This window comes from Macaca nemestrina, chromosome 1 (genome assembly GCF_043159975.1).
Source record: "Macaca nemestrina isolate mMacNem1 chromosome 1, mMacNem.hap1, whole genome shotgun sequence".
Classification (NCBI taxonomy): Eukaryota; Metazoa; Chordata; class Mammalia; order Primates; family Cercopithecidae; genus Macaca; species Macaca nemestrina.
This window is the reverse complement of record NC_092125.1, coordinates 27,848,017-27,873,967: the sequence shown is the minus strand read 5'-3', so window position 1 is coordinate 27,873,967 and position 25,951 is coordinate 27,848,017. Positions and strand designations below refer to the sequence as shown.

General features: G+C 33.4%; 1 protein-coding gene across 7 annotated transcripts in view; it reads left to right on the top strand.

The window, feature by feature from the left end:
* LOC105493039 (kinesin associated protein 3) overlaps positions 1-25,951 on the top strand; it is a 164,563-nt gene that overhangs the window by 74,343 nt on the left and 64,269 nt on the right. For all 7 annotated transcript variants that reach the window (XM_011760482.3, XM_071075473.1, XM_011760484.3 and 4 more), the window contains exons 11-15: positions 13,641-13,741; positions 20,779-20,887; positions 22,085-22,197; positions 22,607-22,772; positions 23,390-23,515. In XM_011760482.3, coding sequence (XP_011758784.1) covers positions 13,641-13,741; positions 20,779-20,887; positions 22,085-22,197; positions 22,607-22,772; positions 23,390-23,515 — 615 coding nt within the window. The remainder of the gene's footprint in view (positions 1-13,640; positions 13,742-20,778; positions 20,888-22,084; positions 22,198-22,606; positions 22,773-23,389; positions 23,516-25,951) is intronic.

The window sequence follows — 25,951 nt, the reverse complement described above, 5'->3', positions numbered from 1 at the left end:
TGATGATAGTTTCTTTTGCTGTGCAGAAGCTCTTTAGTTTAATTATATCCCATTTGTCAATTTTGGCTTTTGTTGCCATTGCTTTTGGTGTTTTAGTCATAAAGTCTTTGCCCGTGTCTATGTCCTGAATGGTATTGCCTAGGTTTTCTTCTAGGGTTTTTATGGTTTTAGGTCTTATGTTTAAGTCTTTAATCTTATCTTTAGTTAATATTTGTATAAGGTGTAAGGAAGGGGTCCAGTTTTAGTTTTCTGCATATGGCTAGCCAGTTTTCCCAACACCATTTATTAAATAGGGAATCCTTTCCCCATTGCATGTTTTTGTCAGGTTTGTCAAATATCAGATTTTTGAGGCCTCTGTTCTGTTCCATTAATCTATATATCTGTTTTGGTACCAGTACCATGCTGTTTTGGTTACTGTAGCCTTGTAGTATAGTTTGAAGTCAGGTAGTGTGATGCCTCTAGCTTTGTTCTTTTTGCTTAGGATTGTCTTGACTCTATGGGCTCTTTTTTTGGTTCCATATGAAATTTAATGTAGTTTTTTCTAATTCTGTGAAGAAAATCATTGGTATCTTGATGGGGATAGCTTTGAATCTATAAATTACTTTGGGCAGTATGGCCATTTTCACAATATTGATTCTTCTATCCATGAGCATGGAATGTTTTTCCATTTGTTTGTGCCCTCTCTTATTTCCTTGAGCAGTGGTTTGTAGTTCTCCTTGAAGAGGTCCTTCACATCCCTTGTAAGTTGTATTCCTAGGTGTTGTGTTCTCTTTGTAGCAATTGTAAATTTATTTTTCACTTTCACTTCTTTTACCTTCTAGTTATTATGTTGTTTCTTTTCTTCCCATTTCAACTCTCCTCAAAAAAGTTTTCATTTCCTGTCTTCATTTTCCCTCTTCCCTTTCATATATATTAATATGCCCTCTCTCCCTATTCTCTGTCTCTTTCTGTTTCTCTTTCCCTATCTGCCCATCTCCCTCTCTCTCTCCCTCTCCCCACTTCCTTCTATTCTCTCTCTTTCAGTCCCCTCCCCTCATTGTTTTACACACTACTGAATCTTTTCCAATCAAGCTGTCACTCCCACTCTTCACCTCCCACACAAACAACCCATCAGACTACTCTGGTCAAGTTCCAGTGACCTGCACATTGCCAAAGCCAATGGTCAATTTCTAGTACTCATATTACTCAACCTATGAGCAGTATTTGTTACAGTTCCCTCCTTTAACTTTTTCCATTGGTTTTCCAGGACTCAGTACTCTTAATAGCTTTCCTCCTAAATATCCAATCCTTCTCTGCTTCCTTTTCTGCTTCCACCTCTTCTTTCCAATTTCTCAGCATTAGAATGCCCCCAGGACTTAGTCCTTGGACTTTATCTATGCTTGTTACTTTGCTGACTTCATTCATTCCATTTAAATAGTCTGCCTATACTGACGACTCCTAAATAGCAATAGAAATAATCTCAGCCTCCTCCCTGATTTTCTTGGCCCAGATATTACTACTTGGATGCCTTATTAGCATCTGAGATTTAACAGGTTCAAAATTAAGCTCCCGATCTCTACCCTACCCTCACCTCAATTTACTATTTTCACAGTCTTTCTCATGTCAGTAAATGGTAACTTCATCTTTCTAGTTAACTGGACCAAAACTGGAGGAATTATCCTCAATCCTTTTCTTTCCCTCCTGTACTTTATCCAAACTCTTAGGAATCCAGTCAGCTATATCTTCAAAATATAGCTGCTACCCCATAGTACTTAATCATCATTGAATATAAATTCCATATAATTATCTTGTTTATTACCTATGCACCACCACCCACCTCCCGTGTTCACCCTCCAAGCCCCATCAGCATAAGCTCCATGACAATATGGAGTTCCATCAAGTCTTGGCTAACATGTAGGAAGAGGCAGATGAAGAATATTGAAGCACCATTAGCATGGCACTTCTTCACTTCTTTACTCCTAGTACCTAGAACAATGTCTAGCACATTGTATGTTCTCAATAAATATTTGGTGGCTGGTTAGAGGGATGAATGGATGAAAGGATGAAAGGAACACATGAAAGGAAAGAACATCAAAGGAACTGAGCTTGAGTCTTCCCTTTGCCCTTTATTACCTGAGTGACTTTAGGCACGTCATCAGTTGATCTTCACTAAACCTTTCGTCTTATTTAAAAAATTAGGGGATAAAATAGGTCCTATCTCACAGGTTTGTTCTGAGAATTAGGTGAGAGAATAAACATATATTTATTTGATAACTAGAAAGTCGTGTACAAATGTTAGTCATGATAAGGAGGAAGAAAAGGAAGGGAAAGACTTGAGGGGGCTAATGGTTGCCAAATGAGAGATCAGGGAGACAGAAAACAATTTGCTTCACAGTTTTGAGTATTTCTAGACCTGCTTATAGAGGGTTTGTTATAGAGTGTTTGTTTTAAACATTGAAATAACACCTTAATTTCACTTATATTTTATGCCTTTCTCATGTATCAGTGAATTCAGTGCAGGAATCTTCTAATACAGTGATACTCAAAGTGTGGTCCATGGACCAATACTTGGTCTATTTGTTATTAGTTGTTACTGGTCTATAATGAGTAAGTCCAAAAATTGAAAGTAAGCACTTAGACACATATAGCAGTTTGAATAAGATTTTGTCTGCTGAATGTAATAATAAAAATTTACATCTTCTGTTTTATGTATCTTTTGTTTAATTTCATTTTTATTAATAAGATAATATAATACATAATATAATAAGTATTATAATAAAATAATAATAATATAATAAAATAATTTAATAAAAATGTTAGGGGAAGAAATCAAAAACCTGGCTCACCACCACAGATAGTTTGAGAATTACTGTTCAAATAGATGAAATGACAGTCTTAATCCTAGGTTAGTAAACTGTTCTTTAAACGTATTCAGAAGTCCATATAATTTGAACCCAGTATCACAAAGTTACCCTGCCTTCGGATACCTCCTTAGCTCATTTATAAGCAGAGATGAGAATGTTTCTCATCCTTAAAAACTGAGGAATTAGTAGTGTTACCCATAGATGTTGCTAAGTTTTTCTATACTTACAGTAATTATACTAGCTATAAATTGAGTCAATCATCTGGTGTATTTAACTTGTGTTAAGCATTTTCATATATAATTTATAACCATATGCAAATTAAATAAAAAATTTAACTAACTACGACATATTTCTTAAAGTTATCTTTTAATCAACAGAGCCACCCTGGTCAGTGATAAATGTATGCCACTGAAAGCTACTAGTATGAAGGTTTGAACCATCATTTAAATTTTGATTCTGAGTTCTAACTGTGTAAATTTTGATTCTTCTAACTTAGTTTTAAGTCTGTGCCAGTGTGCATGGCTGGCTTATGCAGAAACTAACGTTATTGGTTATGACAGGAAAATTGGGACTCCTAAATTCAATAGCACATCAGACCTGTTTCACAATTTTATGTGAATAATTTCAAAAGGTCTAATTTTTAGTAATGTTAGACCATATTGTCTTCATTGGAAGACAAATTAGAGTTTCTAGGGTGTTCCAAATTGATATAAATGTTTCTGTATTCTGTGAATAGACCCAAAATTGATTTTGAGAGTAAGAATGGCACCTGATTCATTTTTGTCTAGATTACATTTAGGTAATATGGGTTTGGGGCATTTTACAGGGCTGTAGAAAGGTTTTATCAGCATGTAAGGAGTCAGACCAGGTCAAGAGTTAAGTGATAAATGTTTGATTTCTTCCGGTTTAGACAAGTCTGATTTCCCTTATTGTTGGAGATCACCAGAGCAGATACTGTTGAACTCTAAACTTTGATCATATAAAAATTAAGGGTTATTTCCTTTGACCATTCTGTCATATGTCTTTAAAAGAAAATTGACAAAGTTAACTTCTGAACACCTTTGAAATTTTTTCACAATGTTAAATCACTTGTTTACTTTATATTAATATAATCTAATTTTTAATTTACCAACAGCATCATGAAGAATGAAAAAATAAAACTTTGTTTTGTGAAGAAGGCAACATTTTGCCTTTTCTGACTTATTAAAAACTGGAAGTGGTCAGAGTAATGATTTCCAAGCAAAATGAAGTGTTTTTCATTTTTTTGAAACTAGGTTGCCTTTATGATAGTTTCTTTAAGAAACTTAAAGTAGATTTTTTAAAAAATAAATTGGTTTGGTTGGTCTGTTTATTACCAAACTGTTATGGAATTTCACACATCTGTTTCCGAACACAACTCCTCATAGACTACTACACTGTTTCTCAATTTTAATAGGCCTCATTTATCCTATAAATAAACCTACATTTTCTTACCTGATCAAGTGAGCAAACAATAGGGGTCAGATGTGGCAAACAGTTTAACAGAAAGCACATGTCTCGCCGTCAGGGTGAGGTAGAGTCATATCAGGATTGCTTGAAGTTATTAATGGCAGTAAAATGTATGCTTCCTCCTGTTTTCCCAATTAAATCAAGAAGCCTTTTTTTCTTAAGATTCTTCTATCACCAGCTGGTTCCAATACTGTGTGTGTGAATATTGCCTAGGGTGTCTCCATTTCTAGATGGTAAAATTTGGCAAAAGCATATTAAGTCAATGATGTGGACATAAAGGCTAGAAAGCACTCATCATTAAGGGCTTTATTTTGGTCCTTATCATTTGTACCACAAGTATGTGTATTCTTTAGGGCTTATTGCAAATAACTTGTATTGTCTGGATGTAATAAAAATTCTACAGAGGACATAATAAAATAATTGAAGACATGTTGAAAAATAAGCTGTGTGGCCAAATGTGCAGTTGTATATACTAAAAAAAATGAAAATCCATCAAAAAGGTTGTATATAAGAGTACTCATTTAGTGAATATCTCTAAAAACAGAGTGTTTAGCTTACCGGTAGATCTGCAATGTTAGTTTCTCATACTTTTAAAATTAAGTAATTGGACATAAAAAATTATCCGTGAATCACTGTACCTCAGAAATGATTGTTGTACTTAATGTTTTCATACTGATCTTTGTAACCTATAAATTATGTTATTTTTTCCCCTTAACTGTTGCTTAACAGCTGTTAGTTTTTATCTGTTCATCTCAAATCTGGACTATAGACAAATCTATTATAAAACAGATCATCCAGTATAGTTACAGTCTTAAACATTGGTCTGTGCAAATTCAAGTTTAAACTAAGGCTATCTGTTTATACTGAGTATATATCTGCAGTATATGCTCTAATAAGCATAAAATTATATGGAAATGTATCAAAGATGTTCTGGTATAATTTCAATATGTTTTTAGCCTATGTCAGTGTAGTTAACATGTTCAATAATTGTCGCACTTATCTTTTAAGTGGTGGTTTTCGCCTGTGGCATTTTCACTGTATTGATAGAACTTTAGGGGCTCTAAGTCCATAATAAATGTAAAGACACCTGCAAATTTTGAAGCATGTTGTATTCATATAGACTTTCCAGGGGTAATATATCACCTTAATGCTGTTCTATCCTAATATGGGTGTGCTTATATTCCCACTTCTCTTATCTTCAGGGAGCCTTTGTGACATCAAAGGGAGTGTTCTACTTTGAAAGAAGACATAGCGTATAGAAGAGAATGAGAATCTGGCTAATAATGTGGCCCATAACTTGTGTTCTCACTTTGTTTTCACAGTGTTGGGCTGGGTCTACTGCAGAAACAGAAATTTGGCTTTTGAGTTCTCGTGTTCAGAACTTGTTTCTGCTTGACTGAACTGTGAATGAAAAATCCCAACTGTCTTACAAAATTAGTAATTGAACGGTGTTTTTACTAATCACTTCAGAGATGAAAAAACTGAAGACATTTTAAAATTCAAAACCCATCAGCATGTGTTTTGCCCTTTAATTGGCAGAAAATCGATTGTGAGAGCAGCCCAGAAAGCTGATTTTTTTCTCCTTCAGCTGCTCCAGCTGAACTACAAGCTGTAAATTTCTTTAAAAAGAAAAAAAGACGCAATGTTTCTTATAAACTCTTGAATGTACTTTATAAGTGCAATAATTCTCACAAAATCAGTTACTGGAGTTAATGACCAGTTTGTTAAGGCATTAACTGCCCTCAGCTGGGAATGACCAATTTGAGGGGAATGGCTGCACAAATGCTAAGATAATTCAGTAACACTTTCAAATAATGATCCAGCTAATTAACGGTGAATTCCTGTGGAAATCCTATCGAAGTACTTATGACCTTTGCATTTAATAGCCAGTGAGTTCATCATGATTCATGTTTATTACCATAAATACCAAAGGAATCATAATGACTAGGCCATTTTTTTTCCTACCCTGCCCTTATTACTTGAACAGATTTGACTAATCCACCTCCAGTCATTAAGAACATAGTTCTCAAGATACTCAGTCTTTTCACTGCCCTTGCTTAAAATTCACAGAGCGTTTGGTGCTGTGCCAGCATGCCGACTATTGGCAGCCTGTTTCTACTTGGGATGCCATTAGAGAATAATTGATGTCTTTATGTCTTAAAGGAGCCTTTTTGAAATGTCTGCCATTTGTAGGATGTAGAGGAATCATAGCTGGTTAGCTAGAGTTTATGGCTTCTAGTCATGAATTCTTATGGGAAAAGCATACCCTCCAATCCTCATTTCTTGTTGGAATTCACTTAGGGTATATAAGATTTTTTTCTTGGGCTTTATTTTGTAAGAACTCAGATGTTCTTTCAGTGAATGAAGAAGACTATTAGTTTACAATAAAGGATAAGATCTTTATTTTACTTAGACCATTTAATCTCTCTAATAGCTGTTTATTGCTATGTGATCTGCAAATTAGCCTTTAAGTCATAATAATAAATGTTGGCTGCCAAAGAGCCTTTACTTTCTCTGCAGAGCTGTGTTTGAATAGATGAATTCAGGTTATTTCCAGACATCTTCCCACTCCAGGTACTCACTTTTGTTCTAAAATGCCTTGTCTTTTTTGTTGTAGGTGTCAGATATCTGCTAGATGCCATGAACTTATAGGCCACATTTTTATTAAGTGTTGATTATTTATGTAATCATTTATGATTCAGTGAATAAGATACATATGGTTTATATACTGTAGTCTTCCTATATTGAAATTATTTAGAAGAGAAAGAAAATATGTGATTTGTAACTGTAGAACTAGAATCATCAAGATAATATATGGGTAACAAGACCGTTTATAAAATATTTACATATTTTTCTGAATAAAAGGCCAAATGCCAGTTTATATCTTTTTCATTCCCTAACTAAATACAAAAAGGGGGGAAAATTAAATTTATAGTTATTTGTAAATCAATTGTTTGAATTCTAGGGGAACCTTCACCCAGATAAAATCCGGAAGACACATTAGCAACTTGGGTTAGATAGATCCCTGAATACAATATTATAGTTCCTTAGCTCTGTCATCACCTCCTTTCATACTCTTTCCTCAAGAAAAAAAAAAGTGTGTGTGTGTGTGAGTGTGTGTGTATATACATATATATATAGTTGGTGCAATACTAGTTGTAGTCCTATTTCTTTTGTTCAGTTGTGTTCAGCTAAAACATGGGGGAAACACCTCTGCTCATACAGGTTTTATTTGTCTGGGATATGCTGTTTAAAGGTAAATGAAAGAGGGTAGCTAATTGTGAGATTTCTCTTCAATGTCCTCAGACTTCTGTCTGTTCTTTCATCTGCTTGATAGCCCATCACCTCCATGACTGTTCCCCACTTTAGGAGTGAAAGTAAGTTCCGTTAAAAGAAGGAAACGTGAAAGGATAAGAGATTTTGCAATGTGCCTGTGGAGGGGGGGATTGAGAAGGGATCATTTTCTTTAGTAAAGTTTTTTCTTTTTTTTTCCCCCATTAAGGAATTTATAACTGTGAGAGTGAGAGAATGATCATGGGTTCTTATTACTTATGGGTCACTGAGTAGAGCCTCAGGTATAAGATGATTCTCCTAAGCCTAAATTTTATGAACAGCAGAATTGTTTGTTTGTGTTTTTTCTTTTTTTCTTTTTTTTTTCTTTTTTTTTTTCGAGATGAAGTCTCACTCAGCCACCCAGGCTGGAGTGGAGTAGTACAATCTTGGCTTACTGCAACCACTATCTCCCAGATTCAAGCTATTCTCACATCTCAGCTTCCCAAGTAGCTGGGATTACAGGCACCTGCCATTATGCCTGGCTAATTTTTATATTTTAGTAGAGACGGGATTTCACCATGTTGGCCAGGCTGGTCTTGAACTCCTGTACTCAGGTAGTCCACACACCTTGGCCTCCCAAAGTGTTAGGATTATAGGCGTGAGCCACTGCATCCAGCCAAACAGCAGAGCTGTATAGGAAAATGACTAGTAGAAAGGTAAGTGGCTCAGCCACAGGCTCAGAGAATACCTCTGAACCGTGTCTAGCTCATCTCAGAAATCTTGGCTACCTTTCCAACTTACTTTACTTCTAACTACAGTTCAAGTCTTGAAAGTAAAAAATACAAAGCATCATATATATTAGGAACACATGATAGTACTGTTGTATTGGTAAAACAAAAAATATTATTGTCAACATAATAATGATAATAATAAATGATATTTATCAAATTGGTTTATTGTACATCAAACTTAGTGCTAATTGCTTTACCAGGATCCTCTCATCCAATCCTCCCACAACCTTTTCAGGTAGGTACAGTTATTATCCCATTTTTACAGGTGATGAAACTGAAACACAGAATTTAAATAACATTCACAAGGCTGTATAGCTAATGAGTGGAAGAGCCACAGATTGAACCCGAGCAGTCTGCCTCCAGAGCCTGAGCTGTCAACCAGTGTTAGAGTATAGCTTTTATCAGTCTACCTACATTTTAAGCTTCTAGCCCTTGTTTCTCTCATAAAATCACAGATTGATAGCAGTTATTGTCCAATTTAGTGAGAGTGAGTTTCAGAACTTAGGCTGCTGTAGGTCTAGTCCTCAAAACCACTTGGGGGATAATGCAGTTTGCCCCATGAAGAACTTATTTCATCCATTAGAACCTGCTGTATCTGGGCACAGGCCCTCTGAGAAATATCTCATTGCATTTCTCCATTTCATCTCTTATCTTCACCACTGCCAATCTTCTTACCCTTTTCCCCAAGAGTCCCAGATCCAGCAGATCCTACAGAGTCCCTCTAGGTGCATCTCCTTCCTGTACTTTGCCCTAAGGAATGATAATGATAACTTACATTTATTTGGCATTATTGTTTTCCCTCTTTCTGCTGCCTCCTGGAAGGCTTGCTTAAAAGTGCATACATGCACTTTATAGTCAGACCTAGGTTTGAATCTCAGATTCACATCTGTGTTTCCTTTTGAAAGGGTCATAGCCTTAGTGAATGTCATTGCCTCATCTCTGAATCAAAGATAATACCGACCCCTTTAATTACTTGTAAGGTATAAATGACAAAAACTATGTTGAACATGCAATAGGAAAAATACCATTGTTTGTTTAACCCTTTCTCTTTAACCTTCTCTCAAAGAATTGTGGTATAAGAAAGATTAACTGTCCATAGCCTTATGTCCCTAGAGCTTCTCTTAACTTCAGTCCTTTAGTTTTTAGCAAACTTTTGGATATAATGATCATTTTAGATGAGTATTATAGGAAATTGGAAACATACTCAGAGTTTTTTAAATAGAGGATCACAGAGAGAGAAGTAGGAAGATGTGGGAGAACTGTAAGGAGCTTTCACCTTTGGCCATAAGTGTGAAGAGAAAAGGAAAATGAGAAAGTACATAAGAGCAGAGTTAGGACTGGCTGCAAAATGTATCATCCTATTTTTGGAAATTAGACATTTAGTTTTGCCATATAAAATTAATATAAATTGTTATATCTGAGAACTGCTTCTTATTTATATTATTTATCTGCCAGTAGAAATTATTATAATTTTAGGACTCTTCTCTGTACCTTCTATTCTAACAGATACCCTTTATCCTGAGTTGGCCTTTGGAAGCTACACACACACACACACACACACACACACGCAAGCTATATGTATACATACATGTATATAAAATTAATTAGAGAATTTCCCTTGTTATTCTTTAAATTATTTTAGCTTCTCCCAATGTTCAGGAATTTCTTGTTCTTTTAATGTAATACCTGTTTTTGAAGGTGAGTCTTTCCTTCCCTTCCTCTCACCTTACATGAATGATGTGCCACCTCAGGACATTGCTTTTTAGAATTTTTTCATTGACATAAACAGCAGACAGATTCTCCTAGAGTATAGAATAGTTTCCTGTTTCCTTCCTATCGTCACATTGAATTTTAATGTTTGATTATTTACTTTGTTATTGAAGAATCTTTTATATTGGTTATCGATTTCTCTTTGTTTCTTTTACCATTTAATAAGTTGTATTACTTGGAATCCTACTTTTCAGTGAATCCATTACATAGAGAAAATATCTTCAAATATTTTGTAAAAATCAAGTAGGACTAGGACTTATCCACAGCTGAATGACATAGAAAATAACTGGAATCACAGGGAAAGAAAGACTTTCCTTCAGAATGTTAGAGTTTGCTTTAAAACTGTTTGAAAAGATTTTCAAATATCTCAATTTCCAGGGGAAAAAAATAACGTGAGATACAGTCTGACCAAGACTAAGGGATTCCTATCTTCTTGGAGAATAAAGTTGGAGTTTTTCATGTTTAACCTACATATCATGAGAACCTGTTTAAATGTTAAGTTTTGCTATGGCAAATGTGCTTTATACTAGAATAAGTATAAATTGATGCCTTCAACAGTATAAAAATGTAGTCTGTTAAAATCTAACATTAAAATTGATAAATCTTACATGTTTAGATTGCTCCAAACTCGAGGACAAAGTTGTTGGGGTTGAGAACATTTATTTTGTCTGCACTTTTCTCTTACTTGGAGCAATTTCACAATTTTTACCTACTTCCCTCCAAATAAAATTCTAACCCCTAAACAAAGACTTTAAATGTTTTTTTCTCCCACATTACTTTATCTTAGCTTTATTTTAACCTTAGTCAATAGTCATTATCCTTAGAGCCTACCTCTGACTCTAATTCAGCTTCTCTCTTCTTTATAAATTTTGTAGTAAAGCTCTTCAAACAATAGAAGAAATGCGAAATTTACCTTAAATGATTTGACTTGGGCTCTCTATTCTGTAAATTTTCTATAAATTTAATTTTTCTATAAATAATGCTATAGGGAAAAATTAAAAATAGATGAAATAAATATTAGTTCATATAAATAAAATGTGTTTCCTATATATGTTGTATTCCAAGTAGTTGAATTAGTGAATTTATAGATTTTATTTAAGGTGAAAATGCTTACTAGTGTCCGTTCATCTGAAAAACATACATTGTTTTTATCTTATCCCAAGGAGTTGTTGTTACTGCTATTGTAAGCAAGAGGAAATAGACTTTAGCCTAACAATTTTGAAAATCTAAAAGCCTGGATTTAAAAAGTAGTATATTTTTAAAACAAGTTTAATTCTCTCATATATCAGTGTCTATCAGTCTTTTATACCTGATAATATCTTATATAGAAAACAGTTTTACCTTGTGATATAAAAATGTTGAATACCAAAGGCATCAAATGAGGGGAAAAAAATGTTTGAGAGTGGTATTGTAACATTACCTGGTAAAGATTTGGGAATCAGAGAGACCTGTGTTTAAATCCCCACTCAACCACTTACAAGGCTGTGTAGCAAATATTTATTTTTCTGTAAACTTCAGATTTCTCATCTGAAACATAGGGATGATAAGACCTATTTGACAGATTGTTTTGAGATTCAATGCCATGCAGTCTGTTTAGCATGTCTCTTGATATGTAGTAACTGTTTAATAAATGATTACTATTAACCAATCAACAATTATTAAATACCTTCTCTGTGCTAGGTACTATTCTTGCATCTGGGGATAATACAGTGAATAAAGTCCTTGCTTTCCTGGAGGTTATGTGTTAGATAAATATATCAAATGGTAAGGAAATTCGAAGTAAATTCAGGAGATAGAGGGTCACTATATTTTTTGCTTACTTTTTTTTTTTTTTTTTTTTTTTTTTTTTGAGACAGAGTTCTTACTCTGTTGCCCGGGCTGGCTTGCAGTGGCATGATCTCGGCTCACTGCAACCTCCACCTCCCGGGTATAAGCGATTCTCCTGCCTCAGCCTCTCTAGTACCTGGTACTACAGACACACACCACCACATCCAGCTAATTTTTATATTTTTAGTAAAGACAGGGTTTCCATGTTGGCCAGGTTGGCCTCAAATTCCTGACCTCAAGCAATCCACTTGCCTCAGCCTCTCAAAGTGCTGGGATTACAGGCATGATCCTTCAAAGACCTCCTGAAACGGAATACTTCTGTCTCAAATCTTATCTGTCTCGAATTCTGAACCCCTTTTAGAACTAGTAATTTCTATCTTTGACTAAATGAATTTATTTTTTCAGCTTTTATCTTTAAATGTTAAAAATAGAATCAATCAGCAGATACTTATTGAACAATTTCCATGTTCTACGCTAGGCCTTGTGAGAATACCAGTTTAGGGCTGGGTGTGGTGGCTAACACCTATAATCTCAGCACTTAGGGAGGCCAAGGTGGGCGGATCATGAGGTCAGGAGTTCGAGACCAGCCTGGTCAATATGGTGAAACCCCGTCTCTACTAAAAATACAAAAAAAATTAGCCAGGCATGGTGGTAAATGCCTGAATCCCAGCTACTCAGGAGGCTGAGGCAGGAGAATACCTTGAACCTGGGAGGCAGAGGTTGCAGTGAGCCAAGATCATACCACTGCACTCTAACCTGGGTGACAGAGTGAGACGCTGTCTCTTAAAAAAAAAAAAAAGAAAGAAAAGAAAAAGAAAATACCAGTTTATTTCCTCTAAAGAATTTCTAACTACTTGGGAATATCTTCAGGATTTCTCATAGCCCAGAATTTTCAAAAAGGATATTGTTTTTTGGATAAAATTTTTAGTTAAGCAACTTTTCTGGCTCTAGTTTTATCATTGACTTTGAGATCATAAGTAGGTCCTTAAAATATATTCTGTCTGAAAGCAGTTAGGATTAAATGATATATTGAAGTCCCATTTTGTTTTTCAAATCTTGATATGTATTCACTTTTTTTCAGTTTCATGGCATATAAAACCAGAATAATCTTACCTTAGAAGTTCTGAGACATTCTTCATACTATATTTAGGTTATGTTATAGCCTATAGCATTTTATGGTCATATATTTTATTTTTTTGTTATAACTACTACTTTACTTCTTTCATCATTTGGATGATATTTTCAGTTTCTGGTTCATAGAAATATGCTCTTTTATTTACTATTTCTAATACATCACCACTGTCAGTGAACTATATTAATCACATATTTTGATAAAACAGTAAAGATGAGGAGGCTAATGACCCAATTGTTTTTATATTGGACTCATGAAAATAATTAATTATTAGGGTTAATTGTCTTTTTCAAAACTATACCTTGGAAAATAGACATTCTGTCTTGGAAATTAGTGATGTTTCACATATAACATAAATATGCTTGCTCTAAACTTTGGATTTGAAATAGCTCAAAATATTTTTCAGATTAAGTTTGTATAAGGATTTTATTCAGTAGTTTAAGTTGTAGTACATTGAGTGTGCTGTACAAAAAAATATGTGTTTATGGCATCATCACCGTGATGTTTTATTCCTAGGCAATGACAACTACAAACAAATAGCAATGTGTGTTCTTTACCACATAAGCATGGATGACCGCTTTAAATCAATGTTTGCGTACACTGACTGTATACCACAGGTAAGTGGTTTAAGTGTTTTAAGAAAAACATTTAAGAAATATATATTTTTTTACTCTTTTCTCTTGATTTGTCAAGATTTTCTCTCTTAAAAAGTTCTTAATAATGCTACAAATTTATTATAGAAATTTGAGGAAGTACAGAACTGTATAAAAACGAAAATAACTTTCCATTATCCCAAATGTAGAGATAACTATTTAATACTTTGGTACACTTCTCTCTACATACTTAAAAAATAATGTATTGAGATTATATGGTATATATAATATTTACATATTGCTTTATTAATATATCATAATTATACCCATGTCACTGAACATTCTTCAAAAATTATTTTTAATAGTTGTATAACATTCTATTACATGGATATACCATAATTTAAATATTGTTAAATTGTATGTTTAGGTTTTTTCCAATTTATCACGTAAAAATACATATAAGCAAATGAAAATGATGTGAGATATCATATTTGTAAATGCTTCTCCACATCTCTGAATGTTTCTTTAGCTTAAATTCCTAAAAGTAGGATAGCTAAGTCAAAAGATAATGAAAACTTGTGTTTTTGTTTTGGCCAAAATATCTTCTAAGAAAACATAAGTTTTTATTTCCAGCTAACATTTAATTTTTAACAACACTGGATATTATTGTTCTTCTAAATATGTGGTGGTTCATTATTTCTTTTTGTTTGCATTTCCATGAATATTGGTGAGGTTGAACATTTTTTCATGTGTTTATTATCCATATTCTCTTACAGATTATTCATGTCTCTTGCCAGTCTGTCTGTCTGTCTGTCCTTCCTTCCTTCCTTCCTTCCTTTTTATTTATTTATTTTTTTTTTTTTTTGAGACAAGATCTTGCTCTGTTACCCAGGCTAAAGTTCAGTGGTACAGTCATAGCTCACTGGAGCCTTAAAATACCTAGGCTCAAGCAATCCTCCTGCCTCAGCCTCATAGGTAGCTAGGACTACAGGTGTGCACCACCATGACTAGTTAATTTTTAAATTTTTTTTATTTTATTTTTTGTACAGACAGGGTTGGGCTTTCTTGCCCAGGACAGTCTCAAACTCCTGGCTTTAAGTAATCCTCCCTGCTTGTCCTCCCAAAGTGCTGGGATTGCAAGTGTGAGCCATCAAAATGGGCCTTCCCAATTTTTTAATTGATTTGTTAATATTTTTATTATTAAATAAGATCAATGTATATAATAACTATTTTAATTTTATGTTACAAATATTGCTTAAGCTTGTCACGTGTCCTTTAATTTTGTTTATGTTTAATATTAATAGATTTAATTGCTTTGCATTCTCTGATGGGAAAATGTTTCATCAAAATTCTTTTATTTTATACAACTGCTCTCAAGAAAGTTTTTTGCTGTGATTCAGTGGCTAGATATGTATCATGTGTTAGGTCTTAATAGACCTAAATAAATATCTGTCCTAAATGTCTTGAAGGAGTTTATTGATTTTTTTGTAACATAGACTGTATGTTATAAGGGTAGAGATTCTGTACATAGTAACAATTTTACTCTTAGGGAATTAGCATTCATAGGATCACTGTTGTGTCATTAATCTTTATTAAACTACCTTCCACTAATTTGAATTATGATGATTGTAACACTAGTTGGGCTGATTTTTAATATTACATTATTTTTTATAAAGTAGTTTTCTGAAACAAAAATTGTAGGATGTATGATATACAATAAACATACATTTAAAAACATGTTAGAAGAATATGAATAAATCATCCTTATGAAAGTAATTCCTCTTGACTCCTACTACATAATTCCTTCTTCATCTATAAAGAATTATTAAATGCATGTTACTTGAAAAATAACATGTAGTAAAAAATAGACCATAACTTTTCTTTTTATTGATTCTAATTGACTATTCTTTCATTCATTCCAAATTAGATAAAACAGTGCTAAAAATGAATTTGCTATTCGAGAATTTTAACACTTCACCTACATGTATTTAAAAAATTGATAAACTCTCTAGGGTAATTTCTTAGACTTTTATATCAGGGGATAAACTGATTATGCTTGTTTATAGGAAATAGACATCCCTGAAAGAATATATAGCATATCTTATCTAGCAAGGCAGGGTGTCTTCCAGAGATAATGCATGTCAGACTATACTCAGTGCAAAGTGTAATCAAACTCTTTGTCAAACCAGTTTTCAATAAAAGAGTAGCCATGTCAAAGGGAGATTACAGGTGATTTACTACAGTCTCACTCCATATGTTCTAAAGGTTTCTGCTTTGCAGTTTCAAAGGGTGTTCCTTTTCCGAGTCCATTTTGAGTCAGAACTTCATTGACCACAGGATATGAACTGGAAAGCAGCCAAAAAATAATAATATTCTTGCCGAGATTGACTGTTTTTATCCAGATTTAGATTTTAAAGAGAATAACATTAAATAAAAGTGAAATATATGCAATCCAAGAAGAAATAGGAAACTTATTTATACAATTTTGAATTTGGAGTTATCGTGTTCTTCTAGAATGTATAATCTCAAATATAAAATGTAAAATTTTATTTTAAATGAAAGAATCAGAAATAAGAGTCTGTCTAGGTTACTTTTTAGATATTGTTATTATTGCAATTTAAAACTTTGTATACAGAAAATTCTCCCATACCTTTTCAGGAACAACATCCATGCATATTTTCTTACCAGACAGTTTTCTAACATCAAACATGTATGCAGTGAAGTTTTCAGAACATGTGTAATCTGTATTTTGTGAACAACATTTTCCAAATTTAGGAGGTCAATGATTTTCGATGTTTTCTTTTTCCCATTTTTTTCTTTTTGAAATTTCAGCCCTTTAGGGAATAAGGTTGTGTTACCAAATTGTGTTGTAAACATCCTGAAGCTTCTATATGAGCTAGTATTTTGAGAAAAACAAATGATACTGTACAATATATTTGTTTCAAATATGGTATCCAGCCTATAACTTTTACTTTATAGTGCCAAATTTTACATATTTAAGGAGAAAAGTTGATGTGGTTTTATTGCCACCCAGTGCCAAGTTAATTGCAAAATAAAAGAATGATGGAAAACAAGTCAGAAATTAAATGAAATGTCCAAGTTTCCTTCAGGAATTAAAAAGGTACTCCTTTAGAGGTATTGGCTACTCAAAGTAATGTTTATAATATCAGTAAGACTTTTAACTCACTCATGAGTTTAATCAGCCACTGATTAACTTACTTACTAAAGTCATAACCCCGGTTGGCATATCTTAGAGTTACTATAATATTCTGTTCTTTTGTAATTATGCATATTAATTTTTGCTTGGTAAAAATCCTCATGTATTGCCAGTAACATGACTTTGAAGGTAGGAAAGCAGTGGCTTAGTAGTAATTCATATTCATTTCAATGATGAAAAAGAAATTGAGTATAATCATCTTCATTAATTACATATATTAAAGGAGCTTTATAAATTTAACTATTTGAAAGTAAGATATTCTTAGTAAAATCTTTCTCACCATTTTGACCCATTTATAGTCCATTTTAAATACTGCCTATCACATGTGTTTTATAGAATAAACCTATAATGAGATTAGAATTTACTTTTAGAAAATATTTAGCATCTGGAGTGGGTGATTATATATACAACATGTCTCATAATCTCTCCCAATATTATATTGCTTTACTTCCTTTGTACTTTATTGCCTCTAGATATCTAATGTATTCTAATTTTCTTACCCTATTGTATCACTGTTCTGTAAAATTTAGGGGCCAGGTCAAGTCTTTATACATGATCTTAACGGTCTCAGTGGGTAGATTGTTTCAGGTAAGCATACTTGAGGATAACCGGGAGTTAATGGTTGTATTCTAATAATAGTTAAAAGTACACATTAACAGTTCATTGTTATTTAGACCTCTGAGATGCATGTTTTGTTTAAATGGGTGCAAATGCCATCCAGATGCTTATAAAAGTATTTATTGGTAATAGAATGGCCAATGAAAGTACATGGTTAGGTAGTGATGTCATGGTGTTATTTAATATTTTATCCTAGAACAGCATGCAAGAATCTTCATAGTGATCCACATGTTTTCCACCGCAGTTGTCCTATATGGCCCCCTTTGATCTACATGCTTCTTTTTAGCTGAATGCTGGTAAACGTCCTTTCTGACAGCCCCCTTTGCTCTTGCCTGCCATTATCTGCCGAAGTTCAGAAACCAGAGCATCACTTCAAACAGGAGAGTTAGGGAGTAGCCAGTCAGAAAAGATTCCGGAGGCATGCAAAGTTCTGGTATAATCATTCAAAGATGTTTGGGTAGGGGATGGGGGTGGTAGAGTTATATGTGAATACAGAGAGCTGTGGGGGTTGGCCTCTGGTCACTGGTAAATAAGTGAAGTCAGGTGCCAGAGAGTCTAGACACAGTGATTTCAGTCATGGGTCTTTGGTATCTGATACTCAATATGGGACTTGTCTGATTGAACACTATTGCCTCTTCATCGCACAGACTGAAGCCCTTTTAGTGCTTTTCTGATAAATTAGTAAAAGATGACAATGGACATAGTTAAAACAGAACAAATCTAGTTTTAATATTTTCTAGTTGTCAGCAATTACACTTACTTTTGAAGTGCCATCATAGCAATCAAATTAAAGACATGCTCTTTCATGTGGAGTTTGAACTAAACTATTGCTTTTTTAAATTTGAAAGCTTTAATTAAAATTGAAATGTTTATTTCTCTTGTTATGAAAAACTAATTCTATATCATTATGCATTCCATTTATATTTAGTCCTAATTTAGCTTGATATGCGGAATGGGAGTTGAGTAAGTTTTCGAGCCATGCATTATTTTCTAAAAATCTAGTTTCTGATTATTTATTTCTAGGTAGAATTTAATATGGAAATTACTTTAAAGAAAATTTACCTTCTGAAATAATAACCTGTAGCCCTGTGTTTAAGGCTAATTTTCATACCACAAAGGTTGATTTGAAGTAAATAATTTTTGTTAGCAATAAATACTTAGCTTGAAACATTGCTTCAATGTAACCAATTCTCAGTTTGAAAAAAATCTATAGTGGGTTTTTAATTACAGTTTAGAAAACATAGCAATTAATTAGAGGATTGTCACCTACATTTTTGGTAATTTGTAATTTAATTTTTATTGGCAATTTTATTTGTAATTTAATTTTAATTGGGCAGATAGGTAGTGAAATCTGTTAAATATATATCCAGTAAATTAAGATTATTTTACTTTTGCCCTTGAATCTTTTTTTATTCTGTGGCATTATTAAGTATTAATGATTCTTACCCAGAGATGCTATCAGTGGTAATATTTGTGGTTAAATATCTGCCCTCAGGGAGAGCACATGATACATGCCAGCCGTTCACCTGCTACAGTGTTTTGTAATTTTCAGCATACAGATCAGTGTATTTGCTTAGAATTATACCTAACAATTCTAGTGATATTGTGTTTTTTATTTAATTTAACCAAATTTAATTTTGGTTTTCAGCTGTTCATTGCTAACACATAAAAATATGATTGATTTTTGTATATTGACCACATATCATTTTTGAAATGCAGAAGTCATCTTGAACTAAGAGTAATCAAAACAAGATTTAACAGAAAGTGGTCTAAAATAAATAAATATTTATTATTCGCTGTGTTGGATTCATGAAGGCATGTTGTTCTAAAAAGGTATTGCCCTGAGATAAAACATAAGAAGTTTTTATACTATAAATTTTAGGAATAACTTCTATTTGTTGTTAACAGTTTGGGCTGAGAGAAAATTCTCTTTACATACTATACACTAAGTTAATTTGCTGATTCGACAATAATAGAAGATTAGCTTCTCTAAAACATAGCATGAAATTTGTTCATTTGTCCTTTATTATAGCAGCTATCTCTCATTATGACAAATCTAGATTACTGCTAAATGGCATAGGTAGCCTACCTTTTCCTTCTTACCTTTTTGTCTGCTGTTTTTCACACCCTCCTTCTTTTTCTCTTATCACTCAAAAAGTTCTTTTCTCATTTTATACCCATGCCCAAGTGATTGGATTTAGCCTGCAACTTCAGTTTTCAACCATATATGCCAGTTCCTAAAATTCTACCTCCAGTCCAGACATTTCTTCTAAACTCAGGCCTGCGTTTATGACTTCCTACTGAATATCTGCACTAGACTACCACATGAGCAGCTTAAACTCAACATATCTAAAACCAAAATTACCATCTTTCCTTTAAAGTTTTTTTCTACCCTAGTTTCTCCTTTTTGGTAGATGTTGGCATCACCATGTATGTCATTGCTCAGTGCATAAACTTGGAAGTCATCTTTGACTCCTCCTTTGCTTTAACTGTAACATCTAGTCAGTTACTCCATGCCATTTTGGTTCTCTTTTCTAAATATATATCTAATCAATCCTTTTATCTCTACCTAGTTCAGACACCCATCTTCTCACTTGGACTTTTCCTCTAGCATCCTACATGGTTCCCCATATTTTCTTGGAATTTTATTCTATTTTTTACACTGGCTAAATCTTTTTGAGACACCAATTTTATCCTGACACTTTCCTATTTAGAAGCTTTTAGTAGCTTCCCATCATCCTTAGCACGAAGGCCAAAATCTTTAACATGTACTTCAAGACCCTGCATGATCTGGTTTTTACCTTCTTATCTCTTAAAACTGTTGTTTCCCTTTCACCAACAATGCTTGCTTTCTTTTAGTTCTTCAAAGAGTACTGTTTTTTCCTGCATTGTGACCTTTGCATAAGCTATTTTCTTTGCTTGGAATGCTCTGCTTCCAAACAATGTTTAATTATTTAAGGACAGATGTTTTATCTAATTCTTCACTTATATTCTCCACTGTATGTAGAAGTTTATACTTAATGCTGAGCATCTAAGAGTTCATTAACTGTTTATTCATCCAGTTGTTGAACAGTGAATGCCTGCCAGTTTTATGTGTTGAAACGTAACTAATAATATTATGTCCAGTGTACAGTCTAAGATAATACATTATGATAAAAATAATTGCTTCTATGTTTGGTTTTTTGTTTTGTTTCTTGAGTAAAATGTGCCTTGTGCTTCTTGCTAGTTAATGAAGATGCTGTTTGAATGTTCAGATGAACGAATTGACTTGGAACTCATTTCTTTCTGCATTAATCTTGCTGCTAACAAAAGAAATGTACAGCTTATCTGTGAAGGTCAGTGCCTTTGAGTGTAGGTAACGTTTTTAGCATATGGTATTTGGCATATGATGGAAAATAGATAATAAAGAATTAAGAATTATAATGATTATGTAAGTCCTGTTTTCACATAATTTCTTCATAGCTATAATCCTTAAAGGTCAGATAGAATATTCTTACATCATGAATGCAGACACTTACCTTCTGGTAACATTTTAGAAACCATGGTGAGTTAGCCTTCACTGAAATTTGATTTTTAAAACATTTTCTAGATAAAATGAAACTGTTTTTTGCAAAGCAGTCTATTACAATATGAGGTAATAAAATACAAATGTATTAGATTATTTCTATAATATCTTGGTAGAACAGCCTGTCATACATTATGATGTTTCAGCATCTGCCAAATAATTTTTGCCTTATTTGAAAAGTAGTATGTGTTTGTTATAAAAAGCAAAAATAAGCAAAAAGGAAAAGATTTGAATCTTTACTCCTACCATCCACAGATAATCATAGGCAAGATTTTAGTATAATAGTTCTGCATATTTTTAAATAAAAATGTGATTGTCTGTATATCATGATAGATTCTTTTAAAATTAGTAATATCATGAAATAATATTCTATGTGTTTAAATGCTTTTATAAAGCATATTTGTTAATAACTGCAAAATTGTCTATTAAAGAATTTTGCCATAGTTTACTTCACTATTATGGATATAGTTCGTTGCCACCTCTTTTCTGTTACAAACAGTGCTATAGTGATTACTCATTCTCTGAATCTTTACACATTTTCATTTTTATGTTGTTAGGATAAATTCCCAGAAGTACAATTTTTCTGAGTCAAAAGTACTTTTGTTTTTAACATTTATAGTAGAAATTGTAGACACAGAAGAACACATACAGTATGATTCTATTTATATGAGGTTCTGTATCAGGCAAAACTTATATATGTTTAAAAATGAGACAGGGAAGAGGAAAAAGTGATTATATTTGGGGAACACGATTGACTGGGAAGGGGCACAAGTGAACTTTCTAGAGGGAATGAAAATACTCTATATGTTGATATATGGTATGGGTTGCATCTAAATTCATCAAATTATACCCTTAAGAGTTGTGCATTTTACTAGATATAAATAGTCGTGGCTTTTTTTGAGAACTAAACAAAAAATCATTAAACTTAAGTTAACCTTAATTTTATTGGGGGACTTTTCTGTTTCAGGAAATGGGCTGAAGATGCTCATGAAGAGGGCTCTGAAGTTTAAGGATCCATTGCTGATGAAAATGATTAGAAACATTTCTCAGCATGACGGACCAACTAAAAATCTGTTTATTGTAAGTATCATTTTGGCTTTCTATTAAAATAGACTGGGAGTTGAAATTGCTACATTTGGAAATACAACTCTTACTGGATTCTCGTCAAATATTAATTTATAATCCAGATTGCTCTTATGTTATCAACTTCTTTGTTAGTTTAGCACCTAGAAATCTCAACCTACGTTTCAATGTTGTTTTTGTTTTGTGACCCTTACCCCTAATCCCTCCACCCCACTACAGTCTTCTTGCCTTAAACCAGTTCACCATAGGCTTCTTTAGCAATTTAGCTCAAGATTATTAAAACAAGAAAATCACATTTGATATTGATTTTTTCTTTCAGTGGGTTCAATTGTTAGATTCCTGTGGGTTAATTATTAGATTAAATAAAAAATAATTTAAATGTATACTAAAATTCTGTTTTCTTCAGGATTATGTTGGGGACCTTGCAGCCCAGATCTCTAATGATGAGGAAGAGGAGTTTGTGATTGAATGTTTGGGAACTCTTGCAAACTTGACCATTCCAGACTTAGACTGGGAATTGGTTCTTAAAGAATATAAGTTGGTTCCATACCTCAAGGATAAACTAAAACCAGGTTTGTGCTAAGTATTTCACTTTTGCATAATCACTAAGTTATTTCTTTCTGTTATGGATAAGGCTGCTAGAGCAGTTTTGTGTGACTATTTTATTATTATGTTAGGAAAAGCCATTTCTTCTCACAGCTCTTTTCTCCCAGAAAGGTAGTCACTGGATCTCCTCTTATATATATACTCTCTTTTTCCTAACAGTGTGTTTTCTTAGTATTAGTTTCTGTTTCCTATTCTACCTTTCTTGTGGTCTTTTGGTAATTTTTTTTATTCTGTCTCTTTAAAATTACCAAATACCATCCCTCTACATATACATACACACGCACAAAGGTCTTTGAGGCATTCAGATGAGTCTTTTATTTTCTGTGTCTATGTTGTCATTCAGTTGCACTCTCAAAGGCTTATTTCCACTTTTCTACTGCCCCCCCTTACCCCCCACTATCACAAACTGTCATCAGCAAACATGGAAATTTGGAAAAAGGACAAATTTATAGCATATCGAGGATTCATATGACTTGATTTAATAGCTTTCGGTATCCTTTCTGTGTATTTACATTTTGATACTCTTAAATGAATTTGGATCAGGACATTTCAGTGAAAACTTTCTATGGCTTGACTTCACTAGGTGCTGCAGAAGATGATCTTGTTTTAGAAGTGGTTATAATGATTGGAACTGTATCCATGGATGACTCTTGTGCTGCATTGCTAGCCAAATCTGGGATAATCCCTGCACTCATTGAATTGCTAAATGGTAAATAACATTAATGCATTTTCATGTTAATGTCTTATTGATTTAACAGCTTATTGATTTAAATATTTAAATATGAAATGCAGAGTTTGAATCTGTTTTTCTCATTACATTGTTTTATAGCAACTTATATAATCAAGAAAAATGAATTAAATATACTACTAACTGGGATTGGATACAGTAATATCAAAGATCTTTAGCTTTCAAAGTTAAGAATGTTGCTATAAAGCAGTTCAGGACCAATTTTACAGAAGTACTCTCCTCACCAACCTTGAACAACTAATATAGTAGTCACAACTTAATCAAGGGGAATACATTCCAAGACCCCCAGCAGATGCCTGAAACTAAAGATACTAACAAATCGTGTATATACTATTTTTTTCTAAACATACCAATGATAAAGTTTAATTTATAAATTAGGCACAGTAAGAGATTCACAACCATGACTAATAATTAAACAGAATAATTATAACAATATGCTTAGTATCACTACTCTTATGCTTTGGAGCCATTATTAAATGAAATAAAGGTTACTTGAATACAAGCATGGCAATACTGTGCTAGTTGACCTGATAATTGAGATGGCTACTAAGGGACTAATAGGCAGGTGGCGTGCATGTACATCCTGGATACACTGGACAAAGGGATGATTCATGTCTTGGATGGGATGGAGTGGAACAGTGGGAAATTACATCACACTATTCAGAATTGTGCATAGTTTAAAACTTATGAATTATTTCTAGAATTTTTCATTTAATATTTTTGACCATGGTTGACTACAGTTAACTAAAACCATGGAAAGAAAAACCACAGATAAGGGAGGACCACTGTATCATATCACTTCTTTTTGTTTGTTTGTTTTGTTTTGGTTTTTTGAGACGTAGTTTTGCTCTTGTTGCCCAGGCTGGAATGCAATGGTGTGATCTCGGCTCAACGCAACCTCCGCCTCCCAGGTTCAAGCAATTCTCCTGCCTCAGCCTCCTGAGTAGCTGGGATTACAGGCATGCGCCACCACACCCAGCTGATTTTGTATTTTTAGTAGAGATGGGGTTTCTCCATGTTGGTCAGGCTGGTCTCGAACTCCCGACCTCAGGTGATCCACCCACCTCGGCCTCCCAAAGTGTTGGGATTACAGGCTTGAGCAACCACGCCCGGCTATATCACTTCTTTCTGTTGAGATTTGTGTTGGTTTGAATTGGATCTCTTCTCTTGTAGAAATCTTATTTTTTAAAACTTGATTTCTAAGTTGGAAGGTTCATTTGGAAGCTGATTCTAAATGTAATATTCCCTTCTAGATCCAGAATGTATTGTCCTCTGAGTTCTCTGAACTTTCTTAGTTGATGAAAATGTTTTATATGTGTGGTGTCCGACACACTTGAAATGTGGCTGTCACAACTGATAACTTGAATTTTTGAATTAATTTAATTAGCTGCAGTGGTTTATGGCTATAATATTTGACAGTGTAGGCCTAGAGTTTTCCCCTTGCATTTATATTGCTCTTAAGGGGCAGGGCTCATTCTTCTCCATATTGCATACAAAATTTATCTGAATCTTATTAGGGCCAAGTTCTCTAGGATCTTACACATCATAGCTAGCCAATAGTCTAGAAGTTAAAAATGCTAATATGAGATCCCTGAAGAAGATACTCTCATCTCAGTTCATCTTGTACTAGGCATAATATATATGCATTTTGTATTAATTTTAATAGACTTTTAGAATATATAATAACATACATAAATTGTAAGTATAGCTCAATGTATTTTCAGTGTAAGCATACCCATGTTGTTATCACTAATGTAAGAAAATAAAACATTACCAGTACCTTAGAAATGCCTCTTCTCCCTCCTCTCAGTCATTACCACCTCCTTCAAAGTGGTTAGTTTGAAACAAAAGATAACTTATTTTGTCACCACTAGATTAGTTTTGCTTGGTTTTGAACTTTATTATTTAAGTGGAATCTAGTTTGTTTTGTTCTGCCTTATATTTGTGACATTCATCTATGTTGTATACAAAAGTTTGTTCATTTTTATTGTATGTAATATTTTATTATATAAATATACCACCATTTATCCTTTCTACTATTGATGGATAGTAGAGTTAGGTTTTTGTGAGGAGGAGGACTATTATAAATAATGCTCCTATGAACATTTTGAAACCTTTCATTTGGTGCACTTATGTACTCATTTCCATTAGGTTCACTCATAGGAGTAGAATGGCTGGGTCACAGAGTTTGTATATATGTTTGGCCTTAGTAAACTGTGTGAATCTGTGGTTGTGCCAGTTTTCATTCTTACCAGTAATGTAAGAGAGCTGCAATTTTTCTACATCACCTCCAATACTGGGCATTGTCAGTCCTTTCAATTGTAGCCATCATACTGGTATTTCATTGTGATTTTAATTTGTATTTCCCTAATGACTAATGAAGTTAAGCACCTGTTT